This window comes from Embiotoca jacksoni, unplaced genomic scaffold (genome assembly GCF_022577435.1).
Source record: "Embiotoca jacksoni isolate LCO1_2020_lvr unplaced genomic scaffold, fEmbJac1.0.p SCAF_13, whole genome shotgun sequence".
NCBI lineage: Eukaryota > Metazoa > Chordata > Actinopteri > Embiotocidae > Embiotoca > Embiotoca jacksoni.
This window is the reverse complement of record NW_027185263.1, coordinates 13,821,011-13,845,243: the sequence shown is the minus strand read 5'-3', so window position 1 is coordinate 13,845,243 and position 24,233 is coordinate 13,821,011. Positions and strand designations below refer to the sequence as shown.

Here is a 24,233-nt window from a genome sequence, read left to right as displayed (position 1 = left end):
CAAACTACATGTATATTTAAAAATGATTAGAAGCTTAAATTTCCAAATTGTCATTGGAATTAGTTTATTGAAGCAATACTTTCGCTCCAAAGGGAAATGTTGAGTTCCAACAGTTTTGTTTTTACAGCACTTACAGTAAATTGCCGGGGATCGGACACGTCTGCTCTCGTTGGCCATCGGCGAGATCACGACACAGTTCTACAGGTCTGGTCAGTGTCGGCCTGGATTTTGACACAGCATCTTGCCCTTGATGTGACTGCTGCGTGCAGCTGATTCAGCGGGTTGAGACTGTGGGAGGTCATCTTATCCTCGGAGAGCAGGAATGATATATAAATATATAAATGCAGTGACGTCTCCTGTGCTGCGCTCTCGCTGGGAATATTACAGCACCACTCAAGTCTCTGGGGACTTCTTTATGTACTGTAGTCATTGTTGTTTTCGTTTTACTTTTAAAGCATAAAACTCGAATGCTGTCGTCATTTCGGCTTGCAGGTGTATACTTACAGCATTGCACTCTTGTTTTGCATAGATTTTGAATGGGAATTGCAGTTTAAAGTAGGAAATACAGCTAATATGCTTGTTGGAAGCCATAATCGGACAAAAACTGAAGCTAAAAACAGGAAACAAAAAAAAAAAAAAAAAAAAAAAAAGTACACAGGAAAAGTAGGCATGAGGTATAGTCTGTCATGATGAAGCAGGCTGGACTCTGTTATGCTGATGAAATGTTTTGTGACACATTTTTAGGCCAGCTGATCCTCTGACAGCATGAGAAATCCCAGTTAACATAAAGCTCTTGAGGATGATCTGGGCTGTCCCTTTACGGAGGCATTTCTGTTTCTCGGAAGAGATCGACCCCTCTAAGAGACAGAAGAGGTCACAGAGCAGTTTGATAACCATGAAAACACCTTAAACAACGCATCGCTCTCTACTGCCATGGTCAGCACATCATAGTTCAGCTGCAAGCTTTACGGAGCAGAGTTTGTATGTTTTCCATTGTTCCATTAACCACATTAACGGTCTCCACCCCATTACATTATGTTGCTCCTTTCCTGCTTGGTATGATGTACGGGGAGTTCAATAAAATAATGTGACATATCATTAAAAGGTTATTAGTGTGATGAAACTGAAGTATTATTTCTGCTTCATCATTGGCTGTACAAGCTGAATACCAGCTGAATATCAGTGGCTTTATATTAATAAATGTTCAAAGGATCAATATCTCACAAAAAAATGCAAGATTAGAGGGAAAAACCCTGAAAACAGATTTGTGGAACTAAACTTTTTTTTTGTTTCCTTTTCTAATAATCATCTGGCGACCCATCACATGTACAGTGGTGTGAAAAAGTGTTTGCCCCCTTCCTGATTTCTTATTTTTTTGCATGTTTGTCACAATTAAATGTTTCAGATCATCAAACAAATTGAAATATTAGTCAAAGATAACAAGTAAACACAAAATGCAGTTTTTAAATGAAGGTTTTTATTCTTAGAATTCATGGTTCCATTTCTCACAGCAAGTCTTCCAGGTCCTGAAGCAGTAAAACAGCCCCAGACCGTCACACTACCACCACCATATTTTACTGTTGGTATGATGTTCTTGTTCTGAAATGCGGTGTTACTTTTACGCCAGATGTAATGGGACACACACCTTCCAAAAAGTTCAACTTTTGTCTCGTCAGTCCACAGAGTATTTTCCCAAAAGTCTTGGGGATCATCAAGATGTTTTCTGGCAAAAATGAGACGAGCCTTGATGTTCTTTTTGCTCAGCGGTGGTTTTGGTCTTGGAACTCTGCCATGCAGCCATTTTTGCCGAGTCTCTTTCTTATGGTGGAGTCATGAACACTGACCTTAACTGAGGCAAGTGAGGCCTGCAGTTCTTTGGATGTTGTCGTGGGGTCTTTTGTGACCTCTCGGATGAGTCGTCGCTGCGCTCTTGGGGTAATTTTGGTCGGCCGGCCGCTCCTGGGAAGGTTCACCAGTGTTCCATGTTTTCTCCATTTGTGGATAATGACTCTCACTGTGGTTCGCTGGAGTCCCAAAGCTTTAGAAATGGCTTTATAACCTTTTCCAGACAGAGATCTCAATTACTTTCTTTCTCATTTGTTCCTGAATTTCTTTGGATCTCGGCATGATGTCTAGCTTTCGAGGATCTTTTGGTCGACTTCACTTTGTCAGGCAGGTCCTATTTAAGTGATTTCTGGATTGAGAACAGGTGTGTCAGTAATCAGGCCCGGGTGTGGCTCGAGAAATTGAAATGAGGTGTGATAAACCACAGTTAAGTTATGTTTTAACAGGAGGGGGCAAATACTTTTTCACACAGGGCCATGTGGGTTTTGATTTTTTTTTTCCTCCCTTAATAATAAAAACCTTCATTTAAAAACTGCATTTTGTGTTTACTTGTGTTATCTGTGACTAATATTTAAATATGTTTGATGATCTGAAACATGTAAGTGTGACAGACATGCAAAAAAAAAAAAAAGAACTCAGCAAGGGGGCAAACACTTTTTCACACCACCGTATCTGCTGACCTTGGATATAAAACTGGATATAAAGTAGTTCAAACAATAGCTTCACCTGCAGCAGCTACAACAGTTACATGCTTACACGCTGATGCTTCACAATTAATAGTCCAATGACGTCATACTGTATCTAACAATACATCAGTCGGAGGGATGAAAACAGTACTTTTTGATACTGTGACTACATTGTTCTACTTCTTTCACCAGTGGAGAGAAAAAGAAACATATTCAGAGATTGTAAATATGTATCCAAGTTGGAAGTGAACACCACAGACCTGAAGTACTTTTTTTTTTTGGTTTGGTCAGTCCGTGTGAAGTTAGGTTATGTATTTGGTTTCCGTCTCCCACTTGTAATTTTGCAATGAAGAATTTGTGTGGAAACTGTAGGAGCTCCGAAGCGCGTCCGGAGTGAATAGGTGTCGGGTTTAGTAACGACGCTCTCGCACCTCACGGAGAGGCTTTAAACAGCTGTCGATGTGCTGCGGCCCGCTCAGGGGCTCCTCTTCCCACATTTCTGCATCCTCCTAACACGTCAAAAGCGTCCTCACACACGAGCAGGATCCGGCCAGACGAGCTGTTGTCTCCTGGTGTCTGGGAGAGAGACAGAGAGACAGAGAGAGAGACAGAGAGACAGCGCTGTTGCTGCTGAGGGAGGCGAGGCGAGCAGCAGCAGCAGCAGCCATTGATGATGCGGCTTGGCTGCGGGCGGAGTCTGCCGCTGCTGGCCTGAGTCCTCTCTTTCACTGGGGCTGGCTGCTGTCCTGTCATCGGCCTGGGTGTGGTTTTGCAGTCAGGGGTACCGTTAGCAGGAAATCAAGCTCCGGTCCATTTTTTTTTTTTTTTTTTACTTTAAGGCGAAACAAAGAAAGAAAAAAAAAAAAACCCCAGACTCGCGGGAGCGCAGGGTTGAAGTCAGCTCTCCGTATTCAGACAATAAAGTAACGTTTCGTTTCCTCGACACAGGAAGGCGTCTGCCGTTGTTCTGATGGGAAAAAGTTTTCCGCTGACTGCTCGTCTTATTTAATAACTTTATATAAAAGCTGAGTCGGACGTAAACGAAAGGAAAGATGCCCAAAACGGTAAGAATGGAAACTACGTTAACGTTTGGATGTAAAAACCTAACCTCCTTCTTTTCTTTGTCTCTCTCCTTTATCTCCTTCAAACGCGTATCGGGACTTTGCGTGTTTCACTCTTGTTTCTCGGTAACACTCCGAAAGTAACTTTTAACGCGTCGCCGCTACAAATTATGATGTTTTAAAATAAATAAATAAATAAAATCGATTACATCCGTTTAACTCGCGCGAGGACCACGGTGGTACTTTCCGTTAAGTGTGTGCGCGTGCGCGCTCCCGCCAGGGTTGTTCAGTAAAAAAAAAATAATAATAATGAGCGCCTTTAATCAAACCCTTCGTCCGGGCCCCGGGGGGGCTTGTAGCTGTCGATGATCACTTTACTACAAACATCTCTCTGCAGCCGAAGAGCCCGAAATCAAACTTTCTTTTTTTTTTTGTTCGTACTCGCTTTGCAGCGGAAATGTGGCCCTGCAGTAGCAAGAGCGAGCTAGTCCTACCGAGGCCTGCTTTTTTTCAGCCAGCTCCAACAAGGGAGGGATTTGAACTGTCAGTCAGGCCAGCTGTGCTGCCCAAATCTGCAGCAAATACAGGGGGGAAACTTAGCAGTGAGGAGGAGAGACTCAAGAGGAGGCCCTCGGCATCTATTATGCCATAATTCAAAGATAAGAACCAGAGGCCACATTTTTATTTATTTTTTTTTTTTTTTTTGCTCTGAGCTGTGATTTTTGGAAGAAGCGTCCAGAGCTGAACAGATTTGTGCTGGTGCCGGTGGAAGCCTGTGCACAAAGAAGGGGGCACCAAACAAAGACCAACTCAAACAGCAGAATAAAAGGCGCAGCCCAATATGTCTGCTCATGCCTTCATCGGTGGCAGACGGAGTCGGAAAGGGTTTCAGACCCATCTCTTTTATTTCCTGACGAAGGCGCGCGTTGAATTATTTGGTTTTGAACCGCTCTTTTTTAAATTAAGATAAAAAAAAAAATTCATTTGTGTGCAATCATTCTTATCCACAGTTTGTTCTCAGAAACACTGACAATAAAAGGACCATAATGCTACTAAAATAAAAAAGGTGAACTGCACACAAAGACATTTAGATGTCACCGTGCAGACACTGTGATTCATTAAATCACTGTTACGCAAATTTTCTTTTCATGGAATGACTTCAGATTATGTGTATTTGAGTTGTTCTGATTTATTATTATTATAATATTTTGGCCAGCAGACAGTACTGCTAAATATAATTGTAACTTGGCCAATATACTGTGTAATGTAAATGTATAAGTATAATATTATATACACGTAGCACTGCAACTTTACATGTCATGAAACCTGATTGGAACATTTCTAAATCTGAAACAGAAATACAATGCAAATGGCTCTAAGTCTTGTACTTGCTCTCTTCCTGTAGTATTGTTTCGGCTGGCACTTCCTCGATAATTTTTCCAGCTGTCTGCCAGAAAAAAAACACAGTTATGCAGCCTGGCATTTAAAACTTACGTAAATAGCCGTCACTGCCCTCTCCTTCCTAAAAGGAATTCCTCTAACCTTATTAGCATTTTGAAGTACACTTTACAGTTGTTACTGTATGTCCTAAAACGAACTGTTTATTAGCAATAACTTGTCACATTTACTCATGCACTTTTTTTTAGCACAAGACAAATATAAAGCTGTTTAAAATACATTTGAGCAGTAAGACATTCCTGATCAGTGTCATAGAAAGGATGCCCTGTAGTTTGTAAACAACAACAACTCAGTGAGATTAAGATTCTGAATACAAATATATCCCCTTTCAGCCATGCTTGTCATTGGTGCATTTAAGTTATGCACATAATGCATGTCATAACATTAAGCTGCTTCACTAGAATGTTTGCCACGTCAACCGGTCAGAGGCATGCCATTATTATGATTTCATTATATTGAAAATTATACCAATAAAATTATGAGCGATATGATATCTCCCCCCCCCCCCTCCCCCCCCCCCCCCCCCCGTTGTTGGATCTGATATTCAACCTGTGATGTGCTGCCAGTACCAAAACTATAAACGAGGGAGCTACAAGAGAAGTTATTCTGTCCCTTTTGAAAAGCTTATACACATCAGACTTTTATGAACCTGGCAAAAGGTGATATTTCCCTGATGAAATGGTTCAAACTCAGACCTGGTGTTGCAACACTCACTTCTCTGTTTCCATTAAGCTTGCGGCGCCATATGGAGGTGCAGCAGACACTGCCTATGAAAAAAGGGAAGCTAATCTCACTGATTCACCACTCTATTAAAGTTCCTGACATGTAGTCACATCTCCAATGAGCTGGCTCAGAGAGTACAAGATTCATGGTTTACATTTTTTTTGTTTTCCATGAACTGTTTTGGTGTTCTAGTTTTTTTTTTTTAAAACATTATTTATTTATCCAGAGTTTAAGTTACATTTTTATTTTTAAAAAGCTTAATGTTTTACTAAGAGCAATAATTATTGTGGAGCTCAGCCTTTGCTGGACTCCTCCTGGCAGTGCTGCAGCTTCCCAAGGAAGTCATGTTGTGACTCAAGGTTTCTGCACTTACATCAGTTCCTTTCTGGTAATTTCCTCGCCTGCAGCCTTATATGGACTTTCACATCACAGTCTGTCTGTTCTCCTCCCTGCTTCCCCCAGCGTGGTCCTCAGATGCCGTGCCCCACTTTAGATTGCATTAGAGCAGCGCAACAAGTACAGGGTTTGCTGTGTGCCTGTGTTTATCAGTCTTTAATTTTATTTTACATCCTGATACAGCTGTATAATAACTATTATTTCATTTAAAGTGTTAACTTGATGCTGTTTTATTGAGGAAGTACCACCAGTTCACTCAAAATTACATTTTAAATACTTTTCTAAAGAACTAAACTGACAGATAAATGATTTTATTAAAACCAATCCTAACCAATAGGCTGAAATCCTAAACAATAAAAAGAAGTTTTGTTTTTTTACAGTTCACCACAACAACAGTTTGTTTTTCTGACTTTTCTGCTTGCTGTCTGAACAATAGAACCTTGTCAGTGTTGGCACAGCAGACAAACAGCTACTTTTGAATAAATTTGCTATATTAAGTCCCAAAACCATTTTTCTTTCACAAACACAGAAACGGACAATTAGTATTACACAAAACTCAAGCAAAACTTACCATGTTAGCCCAAACATCTAGAAATCATGTAGTATTCTTATGAAGAGGACCAAAGTTTAAAACGAGTGTGTCTATGGAGACATGGTACGTGGAAAGACCTGGAGGTATGCAAGCAGGGGATTAAATGGGTATGTAGTGCACATAGCAGAGCAGATTAACAGTGTGCAGAGGTGGTCGTGGTAGGCAAACTGCAATCAAAACTTCTGTTCGTTTTACACCCATAGCTCATAGTTTAAGGTTTTGTGTTTTAAAGTTTGGAGAAAATCAAAGATCTGAATGTGAGTATTGTGTCATTGACTTTATCTTAGTTGTATTTCTATTGCTGCCGTTGGAGTCAAAACAATGGTCTGGTTTATTTTAGTTGAAATAATCTCATAATGTGAACCTAGCATTTGATCTACCACTGTAGATTCTGCAGTATTGTAACAGATGTTGTGATGACAGAAGAAGTAAATCATTTATTTAGATTGTTATTTGGCATTCCTCATAATTTAGTGTCTTGTACAACAATAAGATGTGGTTAAGCTAATTACTGCACACTGCGAACAGAGGAGTTCGTGGTTTGTATCAGTCGAAGTCGTGTGTTATGAGTTGTTTCTAGTCTCAATCTGCTGATGACAGAGTCGTTCCCCACATATCACTTCGATCTGCTCCTGCCTCAGTTAGTAACGGTTTTTAACTACCTGACTGGCCTGCTATAATTTGGGAGGCTGCTTGGATCCACCTGAAGGAGTACAAATCGTTACACCACACAAGCAAAGCGGGGAGGTGCTGCACTGTAGGGCTGAATACCCATTATATCAATGTGGCTGCAGGAATTTTGCCAACTATGCTGGAAACATACAATTAGGCATTATATGAAAAGCTGTATTGGGGATATATATATTTGAGAACATAGTTAGACAAGTGTTAATGGCTCCATGTTGCTGCTCTATCATTTTTCTTTTCTGTCGACATGAATATGGCTTTGAACCCAGAGCGGACTTGGTGGACAAAGCCAGTAGGGATCAAACAGTCTGTGATCAATAAGTAGGGAGGCTTACATAATGTTGGTTTGTAAGCGGGTGAGAAGTTACAGTAGCCTGGTATTACTAGACCCACATTTACTGAGTTAATATGGGTCTGGCCTTGTCCCATCGGGGATTGTTTCCAGCCATTGCATCCTAATGGGCGTAGACTTCGGGTTAACTTTGGAGCAACCTTTAACCAATAGGCATTGACTACCGTATGACACGTGTATTGCGCCGAAACTTACCAAGATGCAAATAACAGGAAAAATCCAGTATTGTTCGTGTTGCGTCATCCAGCTTTGTTGGAACTACATTTTAAAACAAACGCATGACTTCAATGTCTCTCAGTCACCCCCGCTCGCAGATTTGTCCAACCTTCAGAGTTTGCAGATCATAATCACAGTAAAGATTGTAGCTGACAGCAAAAGGCTGACGGAGCCAGGTGACAGTGTCAGACAGCAGGATCCAAAGACGATCAAGCCAGCTCCAATACAGAGGCTGTTTTTACTGCAAACTATGAAACTCTATATCATTATAAGACATTTTAAAAGTGGAAGAAACAGTGGTCGTGGGAAACAACTCTACAAGAACCCATCTCCCCTGTGTGTGTGTGTGTGTGTGTGTGTGTGTGTGTGTGTGTGTGTGTGTGTGTGTGTGTGCGTGCGTGCGGCATCGAAAGAAACCTCTTCCTCAACCTCCCTCTTCCTGTCCCCCAGTTTGAACTTTGAGCTGTACCATTTCTTCATTGTAAACTTAAAACACATTTTCACTTAACAGCAGACTAAGCAGGATAGAAGGGATGGTGAAATGTTGAACTCCAATCTTTGAGTCCCAAAAACACTGAACATTATAAGTTGCATCCGAGGGTGTTCTGGCTGACAGCTGGGGGACTAAATGTGACTGCAAAGAGCAAACCCAGAGTACAATAACTTAACTTATTAGGGACTGAACTGTTTTTTGCATGTATATTGTCTTGCTCACACATCTTTTCACATGATTTCCCCTTTCATTATCGGCTTCAAGTGCACGTCACACATGATAGGTCTCACATTATTTCAACTGTTAACGCCCTGTTTTTTTTTAAAAATTTCAATACAGCTTTTCCACCTGACTGGGTTGAACGTGAATTGTGAAAAATAGACGACCATAGCTTTGTTGCCTCTGCAGCAGTACAGTTACTGTGGTTACCAAGAGGATTCATTGTTGACTTTATTCGCTGACCTTGTGATACTGTTATGGATGGTATGACTCAGATACATCAACCGTCATACGTGCGGTTACTTTGTTTCAGCGGCGTTTGGCTCATAAAATAAACCAGGCGGAAGGCACACTGTGGTGGAGACCGTCCCGCTCCTCCGTCACCCTGAACTGTCAGTCACGCGCATTTTGCTGCAGTTAGTCGCCAGCTTGGTTCCTTCTCGCTCCTGAAAGCCCTTAGCGATATCTTCTTTGTTATCTTGGCTTGGGTTGGAAGGATTGTGGTGGTGAACAGCACACCGAGATACCGCCGCTGTGGGAATGTGAGGGGGGTGACTGAATGCTCGGAAATCAAGTGCTTCCTGTGAATGTAATTTCTCCGTATCAAGTGGTGTCTGTAAAATGTTTGGTGAATCTTTTTTTTTTTTAAATATTCAGTGAAGGCTTGATCAAAGCAGATCTCGGGGTAGAAAAAGACTGTGCTTGCATCACTTTGTCAGCTATAGGCTGCTCAGCATCTTTAAATCACACTTTTTTTTTTTTTTTTTTAGGTTTCAGTAGTTTTCCTTTAGGTTATTTCCCACAGTTCTCCTTCGGGTTAACTACTCATCATTGCATTTGCTTTTTAATGGCCTTTTTTTGTATTTCCACAGGCACAAGATTGTTATTGAGCTGAAACCACTGTGACCATTTGTGGGTTTTCAGCCATTTATTAACAGTTATTGGATGGACTGCCTTGAAATTTAGTACAGACATTCAAATGACATTTAGGCTCAACTATATTTGTGTTTGGTGCAAATTAGAAAATGTTATCATGTTAACACTATGCTCGTAGTGGTAAATGTTACACCTGCTAAACATCGGCATATTAGCTGTGCCATTCTGAGCATGCTAGCATTTAGTCTTGCATAGCCAGGTCTGTCTCCACCATGCTGTGCCAGTGCTGGACAATTGTTTCGTTGCATCCATGTATCAATCTGGTAAATATTTGACATCCACTGAATCAGACCAACTCGCATTTAACTCAAGAGTACAGCCTCAAGAAGCCACTTGCATGGCCATAGACTCATAGTGTTGTTGCTCTGCAGCATCAGTGTAACTGACTGACTGTTAGCAGAAATGTTAGAGGAGCTTTTCATTATGGCCAATAGTGTATTATAAGTTCATGAGTTAGTCGGAGAAGTCAAAAGGTCAGTCATGCTCAGAGGTGACGAGGCCTTTATGATGTGTCGGTAGGACACAGCTATATGAGTAGGGATAAAGCAAATGAAAATTTTGGAAGTAGCACGAAATTTCAGGCAGTCAGTGAAGCACAGGATTCTTGAAGAAAGCCTCACATAATAGAGGTCAGTCAACAAACCAATAATTATAAAATACAACAGTATCACTAAATAGGTCTTATATATTCGCTTCTAAATGTAAAGCTTGTTCAAAGTTTCAGGAGTATGGTTAAAAGCAGTTTCCGAGAAGTCATGGAAACATGACACGTGGGCCAGAGAGGGTTTTTTTTTGAGCATGTGCTAATAATAGTGTGCTAAGTGTTTTTGAATTCTGGCCATGAGAGACACGCCCTAACCAGGCAGAAAATGTGTGAGCGTAGTTCCTTTTTTATGCAAGATTAACCGGTCTCACTCAGGAAGTGAAACTGCTTAAACACCAGTAGGATGTCCATGATCAGAACTCTCATTTGCACAAATACAAAAAAGTGTTCATTACTGCCAGTTTAAAGGTGGCTTTGTCCTAATGGCTCTCGTCTGGACAGTCATGTTGGTGTTCAGCGTAGGCCCTGAGTGAAGGTTACACTCCGACTCTTAAACTGCTAGAGATGACAGGAAGTGACAGAGGAGCAAGTGTGCTGAGCGGTAAATGGGGTCCTGCTGACATGGATGGGAAAGAACGCAACTCTAATCAGCCCCTGCAAATGGGAAATAATGCATACCATTGTTGTTCAGGGCAGGCGTGGGCCTCTGCCTGCACAGTTATTTCCCAACAGACATGCATACTGCTGTTTTTGTCATCTCTAAGAGGAAAGAGAAAATGAGAGAATCCTGAATGATCAGTTTACTTAGTACAAAATGTTTTTTCTCTCTCTTTAAGGGGGTCTTAAAGGTTAAATAAATGTATTTAACTTGTGACGTAGGGGTTTTGCAATACACAAACATTCAATCAGAAGCCATAACTAGCCGTAACAAAGTGTGTCACCTGAAGAGGAAATCAACCTACTTTTCTGCCTTCACACGCTGTTCTTGTGAAATTCTGCTGTGGCACATAATTCAGCAGCTGACAGGTTGCTTGATATATGACAGGATGTAGACGACTCATGAGAGCTGAGTGTTTAGCAGCCATGCCTCACAAGGCCCAGCCACCAGAGGATGTGGTTTACTTCCTGTAGATAAGTTCTATACTGAGACAGAGCCAGATTGTCAAATTTTTCATACACAGTGCTGGAACATGAAACTTGGACTTTTGTGGATTCTCGTGGTGTCAGAATGTAGTAAACAAATAAATGTAACAATGGTGTGGTCAGCTGATTGTTTATAGCAGGCCCGATTGGACTGTGGCGTTACCTTGTTCTGGAACACACGTGGTCTGCTGAGGGTGCCCATTGCGGGTTGTTGGTGCACCTTTGCTGCTTGTGCTCAGCCAAATTTGTACAAACCTTCCCAGCACTAAAATCAGCTGATGTGACAGTGCACATACATTTACACATAATTGTAACATGTTTTCAAATTCTACACATACTTTAAGTAAAAAGGATGTTGTTGCTTTTTCCAGTGTAGGCATCAAGTGATTTCCATATAATGACATTTAAATATAAGTTAAAGCTTTCGATGGCATTTTGGTATTATGTGTGGGGGTAGATCATTTGTTTGTATATAATATATATAGATATATACTGTACTGTATATACTGTGCATTTGATATTTTATATTTAATATTTTTTACTGCTATTTTACTGCTATTTTATTGCTTTTCTATTATTATCTTATTATCTTATTGCTTCCTGTATGCTGCTGTCGCGAAAAAAATTCCCCTCGGGGATTAATAAAGTAACTACCTAACCTAACCTAACCTAAAAAGGGCTGGATCCTGAAAATCCCACCGAACACAGAATTTTTACATTGATACAATAATTTTTTCACTCCTCAAAGAAGTGAATATGAATCTGTTTTGTTTGTTTGTTTGTTTGTTTCTTTGCTTCTTTCTTTGATTCATTTATTACTTTATTTTTTAACAAAATAGTTGTTATGTTGTTGGTAGTCTTCTAATCAAGCCAATTTCTTGTTTTTTGCCGAGAGATGGAATAATAATTTCAGTATAATCACATACTTTATATTATATATATATATATATATATATATATATAATTTAAAATGCTGAAATGTTGATTTAGATAATTATTCTTTTTTAATTTTCTTTGCTCCTCAGATTAGTGTAAGAGTCACCACAATGGATGCTGAACTGGAGTTCGCCATTCAGCCCAATACAACAGGAAAGCAGCTCTTTGACCAGGTATGAGAAGCAGCTCATCCTCACATTGGTGAAGCTCAAAACAGCAGACTGATTATCAGAAGAGACAGCAGTTATTCTTTTGTCAATGAAGCCGTCGATTGATCGACTAATTGTTGCAGCTCCAAAACAAATAAGATAAAGTGACATGTTAAATTTCACCTTTGCCTGTAATTCTCTGTCCATAGATGTGTTATAGAGCAGAAGTGAGGAGGCATGTCAATAATAGATCTCTATGATTTAAGGTTGTGAAGACCATTGGACTGCGAGAGGTTTGGTACTTTGGACTTCAGTACCAGGATACAAAGGGTTTCTCTACCTGGCTGAAGCTCAATAAGAAGGTAATCTCTTCTCTATGTTGCCTTCCAGCTTTCCAACACCTTCTTTGTAAAGAACAAATTACTCTGTTGAACACTGGTCTGTTCACAGAAGTATAACCTCCCCTTACTGACCCCGTGTCACCTTTTATTTTAGGTGACAGCCCAGGATGTGAGGAAGGAAAGCCCGCTGCTGTTTAAATTCCGTGCCAAATTCTTCCCTGAGGATGTTTCAGAGGAGTTAATCCAGGATGCCACGCAGCGCCTCTTCTTCCTGCAGGTGAAGGAGGGAATCTTAAATGATGACATCTACTGCCCTCCAGAGACAGCTGTCCTCCTGGCCTCCTACGCGGTGCAGGCCAAGTATACTGACTACAACAAGGAAGTGCACACACCAGGCTATCTGAATGGTGAACACCTGCTCCCTCAGAGGTAACACAGAATTTATCATCAGTCAGTTAACGTGTGACACGTCACCCTAAATGACTTTTGACCCTCTGACGTCTCATGTTCTCAGAGTTCTGGATCAACACAAACTCAACAAGGACCAGTGGGAGGAGAGGATTCAAGTGTGGCACGAAGAACACAAGGGCATGATTAGGTAACTGCTGACACAAATGTTCACTTACACAAACAGATGAAAAAGGGAATGTTTTCCCCCTTGCTCTTTAAGTAAAGGTTATTTCAAGTGGATCTTTCACACTGAACAATTCGCTCATGTTTTTTTTTTTTTTTTTTTTTTTTTTTTTTATGTATAAATGTTTAGTGAATTCATTCACCTGATACAGAAGAAAACTCAAAGAAATCTTAAATTCTTAAACATTAGGCCTAATTCATTTATGTCTGGTAGTTTTCCTTGTAGCTGCGAGGTGCATGCAGTTCTCAGCGGGCAGGCAGAACTCAGTGTGACAAGGGCACATCCACTTTGGACAACAGAAAGGGAACGCTATTGTTTATAGCTTTAATGCAGCAGTTTCATGAATCTGAACATAAAAACAATCAACTGTAGTTTCTTGCCTTTTATTAAACACAACATTTAAACAAATAACAATCCTAGCCCAAAATACTCCCTGAAAAGTGTATATTTGATGGATTATTTCACCACAATTGCACCTAGTGATCTTTTAGGGATTTCACTAAGCACACATATTTTACACATTCCTAAACCATGCCAGCTAGAACTCTGTGTCATCTGATTTGTTCTGTGCTCACTCTGAACTTGCAAAAGCATGAACTTAAAGTGACCTTTTATCTGTCTGCAGAGAGGACTCCATGATGGAGTATCTGAAAATTGCTCAAGACCTGGAGATGTATGGAGTCAACTACTTCAACATCAAGAACAAGAAAGGAACAGAGCTGTGGTTGGGAGTGGACGCTTTGGGTCTCAACATTTACGAACAGAATGACAAGTAAGCGATTCCGCTGCAGTGTAGTGTATACTGTGCAGTATTGTAAAGTGCTGTGCAATGAAATGCAGCTGAATTTTTGTTCCTTCAACAGGATGACACCCAAAATTGGATTTCCTTGGAGTGAAATCAGGAACATCTCCTTCAATGACAAGAAATTTGTCATTAAACCGATTGACAAGAAAGCACCTGTATGTCAACTCTTAATAATAGACAGCCAGTTTGTTACATTTGAGATAAGCTCTGTTGTTACAGGTCTATGTAGGACTTCTGGTAAAGTTTTCTAATGTTGCCACTGTAGGACTTTGTGTTCTACGCTCCAAGGCTGCGGATCAACAAGAGGATTCTGGCTCTGTGCATGGGCAACCATGAGCTGTACATGCGCCGCCGCAAACCCGACACCATCGAAGTGCAGCAGATGAAGGCGCAGGCGAGGGAGGAGAAGAATCACAAAAAGATGGAGAGGTACAGTAAGATTCACAAGCTGCTGTCAGAAAAGGGTACACATATTGGTTCGATCACAGAACTAGCCCACTACTTCTGGCCAAATATGTAATAACCACCTCCAGTCCTGGATGGCCGTGTTTTGTAAGCACTTCCAGCATCTCCTGCACAGTGTCAAAACAGTGACTCTTCAGCTTGAACCTCATGTTGGGGAACAGAAAGAAGTCTTAGCGAGGGGAGCCAAATCCAGCGAATAGTGTGGAGCCGACCAATTATTGTATTGTTCGGGTGGGAAATTTGCACTTTTTTTCTAACACGACAACACGCTGTCAGCAGGTGCACTGTTGTGTTGGAGAACCCAATCTTCATTGTGCCACAGTTCAGGTTATTTTAACTGAGTGTTTTCCCTCAGACACCTGCTCACAAAAAAACACATGCAACTCAGGCGCTGATTTAAGTAATGTAACTTGGAAAACTTAATCGCAAAAGTTATTGCCTCCCCCTGCTCCATGCGCATTACTGTGCTGAACTGCCTTCACATGCATCAGGAACAGTCTCGGAACTTTTTGATCTGAACTTCTTTTATCTTTTAATACCCCGTGTAAAAAAGTAGTAATCGGCTCTACTTTTGAAAGATCTTTGTGATTACTGAATAATCCAAACGTCCTTCATCTCTTTGTTGATTGTTTTTCCATCAGAGCTCTGCTGGAGAATGAAAAGAGGAAAAGAGAAGTTGCAGAAAAGGAGAAGGAAAAGATTGAAAAGGAAAAGGAGGAATTAATGGAGAAGTTAAAGCAGATTGAGGAGCAGACGAAAAAGGCCCAACAAGGTAAGGAACCCGTCAGACTTCAACAAAAACCTTATGGTGTAGCAGTAATGAAGGGTGACAATGTTTGTCCTCTCATGACGCTCACCTTTAGTTCTTCTGTGTGTGTGTGTGTGTGTGTGTGTGTGTGTGTGTGTGTGTGTGTGTGTGTGTGTGAATGTGTGTGTGCACAGAGCTGGAGGAGCAAACACACAAGGCTCTGGAGTTGGAGCAGGAGAGGAAGCGAGCTCAGGAGGAGGCTGAGCGCCTGGAGACGGACCTGAGGAGCGCTGAGGATGCCAAGGACGCTCTGCTGCAGCAGTCCGAGAACCAGATGAAGAACCAAGAACACCTGGTCAGTTATCAAACTAACTATTTGTCTAATCACAGAAAGTGAAACTTAAACAAGATGTACAACTCTGATGGCTCAAAAATATGTGTTTGATGCTTCAATTATAAATATGAAGAAGAAAATGTTGTTTTTTTAGGCCACAGAATTGGCAGATCTGACTTCAAAGATTTCCCTGCTGGAGGACGCCAAGAAGAAGAAGGAAGATGAGGCGGTGCAGTGGCAACAGAAGGTGATGTCTTACTTCTAATCATAATATTATAGTCTTGTGTCTTCTACAGCGTGCCTTTCTTTAGAACAGATGACATGAAAAAAAATCCTGCTTCGTAACTCTAAAAATGTGGATCATTCATGAGCAGATCACTCTGAAAAGGCTGTTTGTATAAGAAAAGGTTTGAGAGGGTATTTACACACAGAGCTCACTCTCCTCTTCCTCCTCATTCAGTAGGCAAAACTGAAACTTGTGCTTTACAGCCATCGTGTGGTGAGGAATGAGGCAGACAGCCAGCTTACTCCTCTCAGGTTAAAACTTGTGTTTTAGGTATTGCCATGAATCTCAAGATGAACACAAATCTCTCTGTTGCTGCACTAATTATTTTGTATCTGTGAAAACTGAAAATGTAATATTTTAAGTCTTAAGGTGAACTTACTTAGTTGAGTAGATTGTCTGTATTATTTATGAGCAAATTGTTAATTTGGAGTTTTAGGACATTGAAATTGCCATTTTTACCATTTTCTGCCATTTTTTTTGACCAGAAAGTTAATTAATAAAATATTATGATTGATCGATACAGACAAGACTTGATAAATAATCTTTAATTAAAACCCTAAGCATAAATAAGAGTTAAAGTGATGAGTGAATGTGACATTCAGAATAAGTTTTAATGCGAACTCACAAAAATGGGTTCATCATTAAACATCATCACAGTTCTGATATTCTGCTGAGCATGTAGCTCCTCCTTTGTGTCACATTCGGGACAAGCATTCCTGGGTCTTTTTGTTGTGTGGCCTTGGGGGAAGGGTGAAAGCAATCTAACTTGCCTCATGTCTTTATTTGGTAAAAGAAAAAAGAAAAAAAAGTCCAGCTGACCCTTCATTGTTTGCACTATGACTCAGGCTATGTGGCACTGACAGCTATCTGCATGTAAAGGAAATCCTGTGTAACTCTTTTGAGCCATTGCATTGTTGTGGTTTATAAACGACTGCTGTGCTAATTGGTGGTTTCCATGTTGAGCTTTTCTGGCAAACATTCAGTTGACACACCAGTCGTACTCAAAACTGGCTCTTTCTAGCAGCTCGTAGAACAAGCACTCTGATATCTATTGTATTTGCTGAGTATATTTCTTTTATTAAAAGCATCCAAGAAATATAGAAGGAGAGAAAATAAAGGCAGAAAAACCATGGATACAGCTAAGAGGAAAATACATCAATCAGTCTGTATGGACGTCAGTTGTTCTCTTACTTTCTGTACATTTTTCGGCTTTGATTCTGGTAGCCACAGTTTGTCTGTGCAGTCTGTGCCCTTCCATACTTCTGCCTTTTTGGGACAGAGAATTAAGAGGAAAAAATAAAACGAAAACCAACCGTTGTCAGTTTTATTGGACATTAAATTAGGGTCACTTCTCAGACGTTACAGTCCCATCATCTTTGCAAAGGTGTGGTAGTGAGCCGTGTCGGTGTATCGCACAATCGCCTCACCATCATTCCATGTTCCTTCAGGCTACCACGGTGCAGGAGGACCTGGAGAAGACCAAAGAAGAGCTGAAGAACAAAGTGATGTCAGCCCACATTCAGGAGCCCCTCAACGCCGAGAACGAGCACGACGAGAACGACGAGAGCAGCGCCGAGGCCAGCGCCGAGTTCACGTCTGCCGTCACGTACAAGGACCGCAGCGAGGAGGAGCGCATGACCGAGGCTGAGAAGAACGAACGCTTGCAGAAACATCTACTCGTAAGTCCTCGCTCGTATTTCATGAAGATCAGTCAGTAAAGCATTGAATCAGAGGGCTAACGTTAGACACATATGTGTGTTTGAAATACCATTTAATCAACGAAAAAGAAAGAATGTGGCTCTCAGTCCAATCCAAGTAACATGAACACACTAACAAACTTGTTATAAAGTAGACCAATACGATGAATCCAGGCAAAAGTCTTCATCTCCTATTTGAATTTAAAACCTTCGTAAAGCAATTTAAATCAGGAGAAATTATTTGTTAGGGAATAACAGGGTTTATTGATATGAGACGGATTGTTTCAAGAAATTTTTGGCTCAGCGGTGAGGCTGCGTGAAGTACAGGAGTGATGACTCGGGTGAAGTGCAGGGGTGATAGGTCAGGACCACCGGAGACTAGAAACTGGTGGTGACTGGAAGAGGTGGATATGGGGAGGAGAAGGGTTGCGTATTAGAAGGTCTGAAAGGCAGAATGGCAGAATTACTAGGTTATTTAAAGAACAGGGACCAGAGACTGATTGGTCTGAAAAACACGCGCAAAAAAAAAAAAAATCATTGGACAAGCGCAAGTGATGGATAAAACAACACAGCAGGATTAGTTCATCGAGGTGGAATTAAACCATAGCGCAAGGTGAAATATCTTCCTTTTTGAACGTATGCATAAGCTTTATCTTAATGACAAAAGAAGTTAGGAAGGTGAGGCAGATGACTTAGAGAAGAAATGTTTTAAATTTACAGGCAGGTAAAACTGTCTCAGTGGTTGGTACAGAAACAGCTGTGAAACACAAAGATGTTTATAACATTATGCACACTCAGCGATAAGACAAAGTCTCATCTGTAAATTGTAACATGGTGCTGATGCTGCGATGACTGTATTTGCAGGCTTTAAGCTCGGAGCTGGCCAACGCTCGGGACGAGACCAAGAAAACAGTGAACGACATGATCCACGCGGAGAACATGAAAGCAGGACGAGACAAGTACAAGACCCTCAGACAGATCCGGTCAGGAAACACCAAACAGCGCATCGACGAGTTTGAATGCATGTGATGTGTGCGTTCGGTGATGCTACAAGCCCACCCGGTTCGGCCATTTCTGCCTGGACTGCAGTCCTGCCTCACTCAAGCTGTTTTCTCTATACCCAAACAAATCAGATCCACGACATGACGCGGCTGCTCAAGTACAAATATGGATCTGGAAAATTCCATTTGTTATCATTCCTAACTTTGAATTTAGGCAAGTCACTGGTTGAAAAGGGACATACTGTATTTTATTAGTACATTCCTCTCAAGGGGTTTATGTAGCATATTAGTGATGGGCTCATGACTTATTTCATGACACATTGAAAAAGCATTTTTAATTTCTTATGTAATTCTTTAACATTTTTGTGTCATGATTTCAGAATAAAAGCCTTAGCAGTTTAAAAAAAATGCCATAGACACATTCCTGCTGTACACGCGCAACGGTTCTTCACAGCAACCTGGATTTTTCAGACAAGGCTATTTCTCCCATGATGCATTCCTGTAGTTTTAAACCCAATTGCACCGTGTTCCACGTAAGCAAATACATATCTGAAGTGTCAGCATGGAGCATCATGAGAACAGTATTATTTCTTTTGCAAATTTACAGTTCATTTACTTTTCATTTGACTGTATTCAAAATCTGCCAACTGTTACAAATCATGCAGTATTCACACCCCACTCACAATGTGATATTAAAGATCATTTTCATTTAGAAGTTTTTGTCTGTTTTTGCATTTTTCTTTAAGCCAGGTTGCAGCTTCAAGGCTTCACAGTAAAAGTTGCTGTTAAAACTCAAGCAAACAAATGTCCTTTAAAACTTGGAGAGAAAAATTTCTAATCTGTAGATTGTAATGTATTAGCCACAAATTGCCTTTGTCTCATGCTCATGCGTGAAAGGAGAAGGTTGCATCTGTGTTACGAAGCATCTGATGCACATCAAGTGCCAGTAAAGGACCCTTTTTACCCTCCATATACCACCGAAGAAGTAGGGTTGAAATTTTACATGCTAAGTTTATTAATCTTAATTAATTTGATCCAAACCTGTAGAAAATGTCAGTTGTCACATTTTTCAAAGTTGCACGTTTGATTTCAATGAACACACTATTCAATTTAGATAACTGGTGAGGACATATATAATTGATTTTACTGTACCTTTAAGATTTCTATCCTGCTTTTCATGTTAATTTTGCTTATCAGTGATGATGTTGTTTGATTATCAAAATACATTTCTGCATTGATTTACAGCATAAGGAATTACACTGTAATTGTCACATGTAAAGTTGGCTTTTGTTGGTGAACAAATGCCAATATGGTCATCTGTAAAGGTGAAAGTTGTAGTTTAATCAGTTCTTTACAGAATACTACTTCTTCCCACAGTAAAGTAGTAAAATGCATCACAACTAAAATGATTTCATTAGACATGCACTGGAAAATCACAGTTTACGTTTGAGAAAAGAGTTAAAACATAATGTCCCAAATGGGCACTTTTTCCAATGCATGCGTTTTTTGATATTCTGTATGTATTTAATGACATTTGTGTATTTTGTAATTGGGATTTTTCAGATGTGATAAAATTTTGTACGGTGTAAAAAAGACACCTGTGAGGATATTTTTGTATTGTAGAAATCTAGAAATACCTGTCAAAGAACAGTTTTTGTTCAGAAGGAACAGCATTTTGAATACAGTATTTTAACTAATTGAGCAGCTTCCTGCTGTGAGAGTAAGCTGACGGAACAAGCAACACCCCAGAGACTGTCATAGGACCAATTAAAAACCAGACGCGACAGGACACTCTGTTCATAGTGCATTATAATGATGATGGGTGGTTAAACCATAAACAGACATTTTTGAATAAGGCCAAAAAATATTTTTGCATAAAAATGAACAGAAAATACTTCCTTGTGCCATTGTTCCACATTTTATTTTGGCATTGAGACATACGGAGGGTTTTGCTTGTTCATAGATTTGTAGAAATTAGTATTTGAAAGATTTATTTACACTATTTTGCAAGTTGAATGCAAATGTATTTTAGTGATAGATATTTCTGATTATTTTATTTTCCATGTCTTTTATTGAATGCAAATACGTCTTGTGTATGCAATGAAATGTAGAAATGCTTAAACATGTTGCTGTTATGGATGCCTTTTCATGCCTTGGACAGTAACTTTTATAATGTTGCACAGTGTTCTACCTGAAGTATGACATATTGGCAGCCTAATTTGAACTCAAGTCGCTGTTTGTGACAAATTTATTAAAAGATGCTACTCTGAATTTGTATCAAGAGAGAAAGGACTGAAACATAATTAATATTGTAAAATGACAGTGCCTTGCCCAGTTTATTCACCAGATCTTTCTGCTTAAAATTCTTCTTTCACCAATAAAAACAAGTTTAAATGTTTTCTATTTTTCTCTCTTCCTCTTTTTTTTTTTTTTTTTTTACACAACTTTTTCTCGTATTTTAGTTTATCAATGACGCGTCTTCAACGCACATAAAGTTAGGCGTGAAGTTCCACATGCTTCTGTGCTCGGACCAAGACTTTTCTTCTTACCCTTGCCTCGCTTCGGCAGTGTTATTAGGAAGTACTGCATTTCTATTGCTATGCAGATGACACCCAGCTTTCTGTATCTATGAAGCTGGATGGAACACAGCCGTCAAACTTGAGACATGTCTTTGTGACAAAAGGCACGGCTGTTGTGTAATTTTATATTTCTAATTCCATACCAAAGTTATTACACCTCATAAACCAAACGTCTAACCTTACATTCACTCTGGATAGCAATGCGTTGGCCTCCTGTACAACTGCGAGGAACCGCAGGATGTGTCCTTTACCTCACTCATAAAGCGTCCCTGGGGCTGCCATCTTTCACCTGCACAAATTATGATCAAAATTTGGGACATCACGCCTCAGAGTGATGCTGAAAAACCAGTCAATTTATTAGTTACTTCCAGAATGGACTATCATCAGAATGACCCTGAACCGTCCCTTAGTTATGCAGCAATAGGCCTAGGCTTCTGGGGGACCTCCCTTGAGTATCTTTTATCATTTTTCCATACTTTTACAGTATAGGACACTATTGCATGTTATTAACTTTGTCTCTTCTCTCTCCCCCATAGTTTGTATTTTTTTAACTCTCTGTCCTCTCTCTCAATGCACCTTCTTGCAGGTATCTCTGGTTCCGGAGCTGTGTGTATCTGATCTGCAGTTTCTCTTTATGCTTTTCTTTTTCTCTTCGCTCTTCCCTCACCCAAACCAATTGAGGCATATGGCCGCGGACATCAAAGTCTGGTTCTGTCCGAGGTTTCTTCCTGTTAGAAGAGAGTTTTTGTCCCCACTTTCACCAAATTCTTACTTATGTCAGAATTGTTTAATTCTGGAATACCCTGAGGTTTTTAATGTCATTATTTGGCAATGAATAAATAAGTACATAAAATTGAATTTAAATGAACTGCATTTGTATATAAATGGAAACCAGTTTAAACTATGTCATGTCTCATAAGAGTCCACAAGGTGGCTCATTGCAAGGTGCCATGTCACCCTCAGTCTGCAATGAGGGTGACATGGCAAAAATTTGAAAATGATTGCTTTATCATTAAACATTTTCTCCATATTGTAATACCTGGATTGTCATTATCATAAAGGTCACATTAATTGCTGGAGAATACATCTTTACATTTGAATATTTAAAGAGATGTGAAAGTCATAATGAAATGTTAAAACCAGCAGAAAAACCACCCAGACCTTCACTACATGTTGAAAATTGTTCTGTAACTTACTTTTCTGCAAATCGTATTCACTGAAATACCTCCCAGAGTTCCGTTTTACTACTTAGAAGAAGACTTAGATGCCACATAATTGTCACATATGGTTTTGAAATCCCACATGGAGCATTTAGGGTTTAGACTCAACACTCAAATGCATAACAAACTCAGTGACTGACAGGTAGGCGAATAAGAAATTCCCTGATTTGCAGTTTAAAACTTTGGATGTGGGTGTAGAGTGCAGAAGGCACCTGTCTCTCCAGCTGAAGAAGGAGTCACAAGCTCCCGCTGCCTGAGTGCAACATTTAACATTTTGTCAGTATGCTGGAAACCAAGTGAAAATATTCTTTACGTTTCTGCAGAATGGCATGCTCTTTCTTGTTCAACATCATTAATTATTTATGGTAAATAAATAGCTACTTCACCAAATAAGTAGAGGTAACGCACAACTAAAATTTTCTGTTACATTTTGTCATGGGAAATTGATCAACCCCAAACACCAAAGGGAGGAGTTTTTTTTTTTTTTTGTGTGTTTTTTTTTAATCTTCATCTTCAACTTCCCCTATATTTGTGGTATTAGTGGCCTGAAAGGGGTGTTGAAATGGGTTACACTCTGAACTGCCACTTAGAGATAAGCTGCACTGAGTCTTCCTGTATGAACAAACAGAATATACTTCAGTGTTTTATGCAGAATGAGTCAAGATTACTGTTAGCGTTTCAAACTTCCCAGTTTGACAGATGGAAATTAACTACAGCATCCTTTGAGCACAGTCTTAATCTTATCTAACTGGGGTTTTGTCTATTGACTGGAGTTGATAACCTTTTCACAGCGCTGGTGACTTACAAAAAGGCACGAGAATTCCTAACTATGTACAGTCTGAGAGGGAGGAAACAACAGAGGGACTGAAGATTATTTTGCAGCTTTATTTGAACTGTGAAATCTTAAAACAACCTTAGAGAAGAAACAGAAGTTTTCTCTGAGATCTACTTAGGCATTAAAAACTTAGACAGTTTGGCTTCTTGACATGACACCTCATCATTTACAGAATTATGTGCTGTGTACATTTGTATGTCTACTACATGAATGATAAGACCTAGACATTTGCTAACAATGGTACAGGAGTGTAGGTGCCTTCCTGATTGGCTGAGGATGATTGGGCCATTCAAATAAGAATGATTTTAAAGTTAGGTCATGGGCGCCTGTATTTGATTTGACGAGGAGGAAACTGAAGATGCATTGTTGCTATCAGACTATCATACCCATGCAAAGAGATTTTATCGATAGGTCTCGTATGGTTTGGCCCTTTTCCCCTCGAGCTGTCTGTTCATCAGAGCCGGCGTGTTTCTTTCCTGTTTCCCTGCAGACCTGATGTTTCCTCCGCTGCATTCTGCTGCAGCTACATTAACCAGAGAGAGCCTCATTGAGAATAACAGTCCTTCTGTGGTGCTCTCTGAACAGTTAGTATACAGTATATTTAGTGTTCAGTCACTCAGTGTACTAGACAAGCCTAACATACAGTGCAGTTGTAGCTGTAGAGGGAAGTCCAACGAGTGATTCATGGTGCATTGATCCAGAGTAATATGAGGAAGTTACACAGCGCTGTGCATGGCACATTCTTGCATAAAGAATTGGGGGATAGTGTGAAATACTATTGCAACAAAAAAAAGTATCTTTTTCTCCTCTTGCTCCTTTCCTGCTGAGAGAAAATGGACCACCAATCAGAAG

At 40.1% G+C, this 24,233-nt stretch overlaps 1 protein-coding gene across 1 annotated transcript; it reads left to right on the top strand.

The window, feature by feature from the left end:
• The first annotated feature begins 3,285 nt into the window (after window positions 1-3,285).
• msna (moesin a) lies at window positions 3,286-21,145 on the top strand. Its single transcript, XM_069146773.1, has 13 exons — window positions 3,286-3,595; window positions 12,377-12,460; window positions 12,703-12,798; window positions 12,932-13,206; window positions 13,292-13,375; window positions 14,037-14,183; window positions 14,275-14,371; window positions 14,482-14,645; window positions 15,323-15,453; window positions 15,624-15,784; window positions 15,918-16,010; window positions 17,498-17,728; window positions 18,611-21,145. The coding sequence occupies exons 1-13, from the start codon at window positions 3,584-3,586 to the stop codon at window positions 18,773-18,775; spliced, it is 1,740 nt and encodes a 579-aa protein (XP_069002874.1). The 5' UTR covers window positions 3,286-3,583; the 3' UTR covers window positions 18,776-21,145.
• The last annotated feature ends 3,088 nt before the right edge of the window (window positions 21,146-24,233 follow it).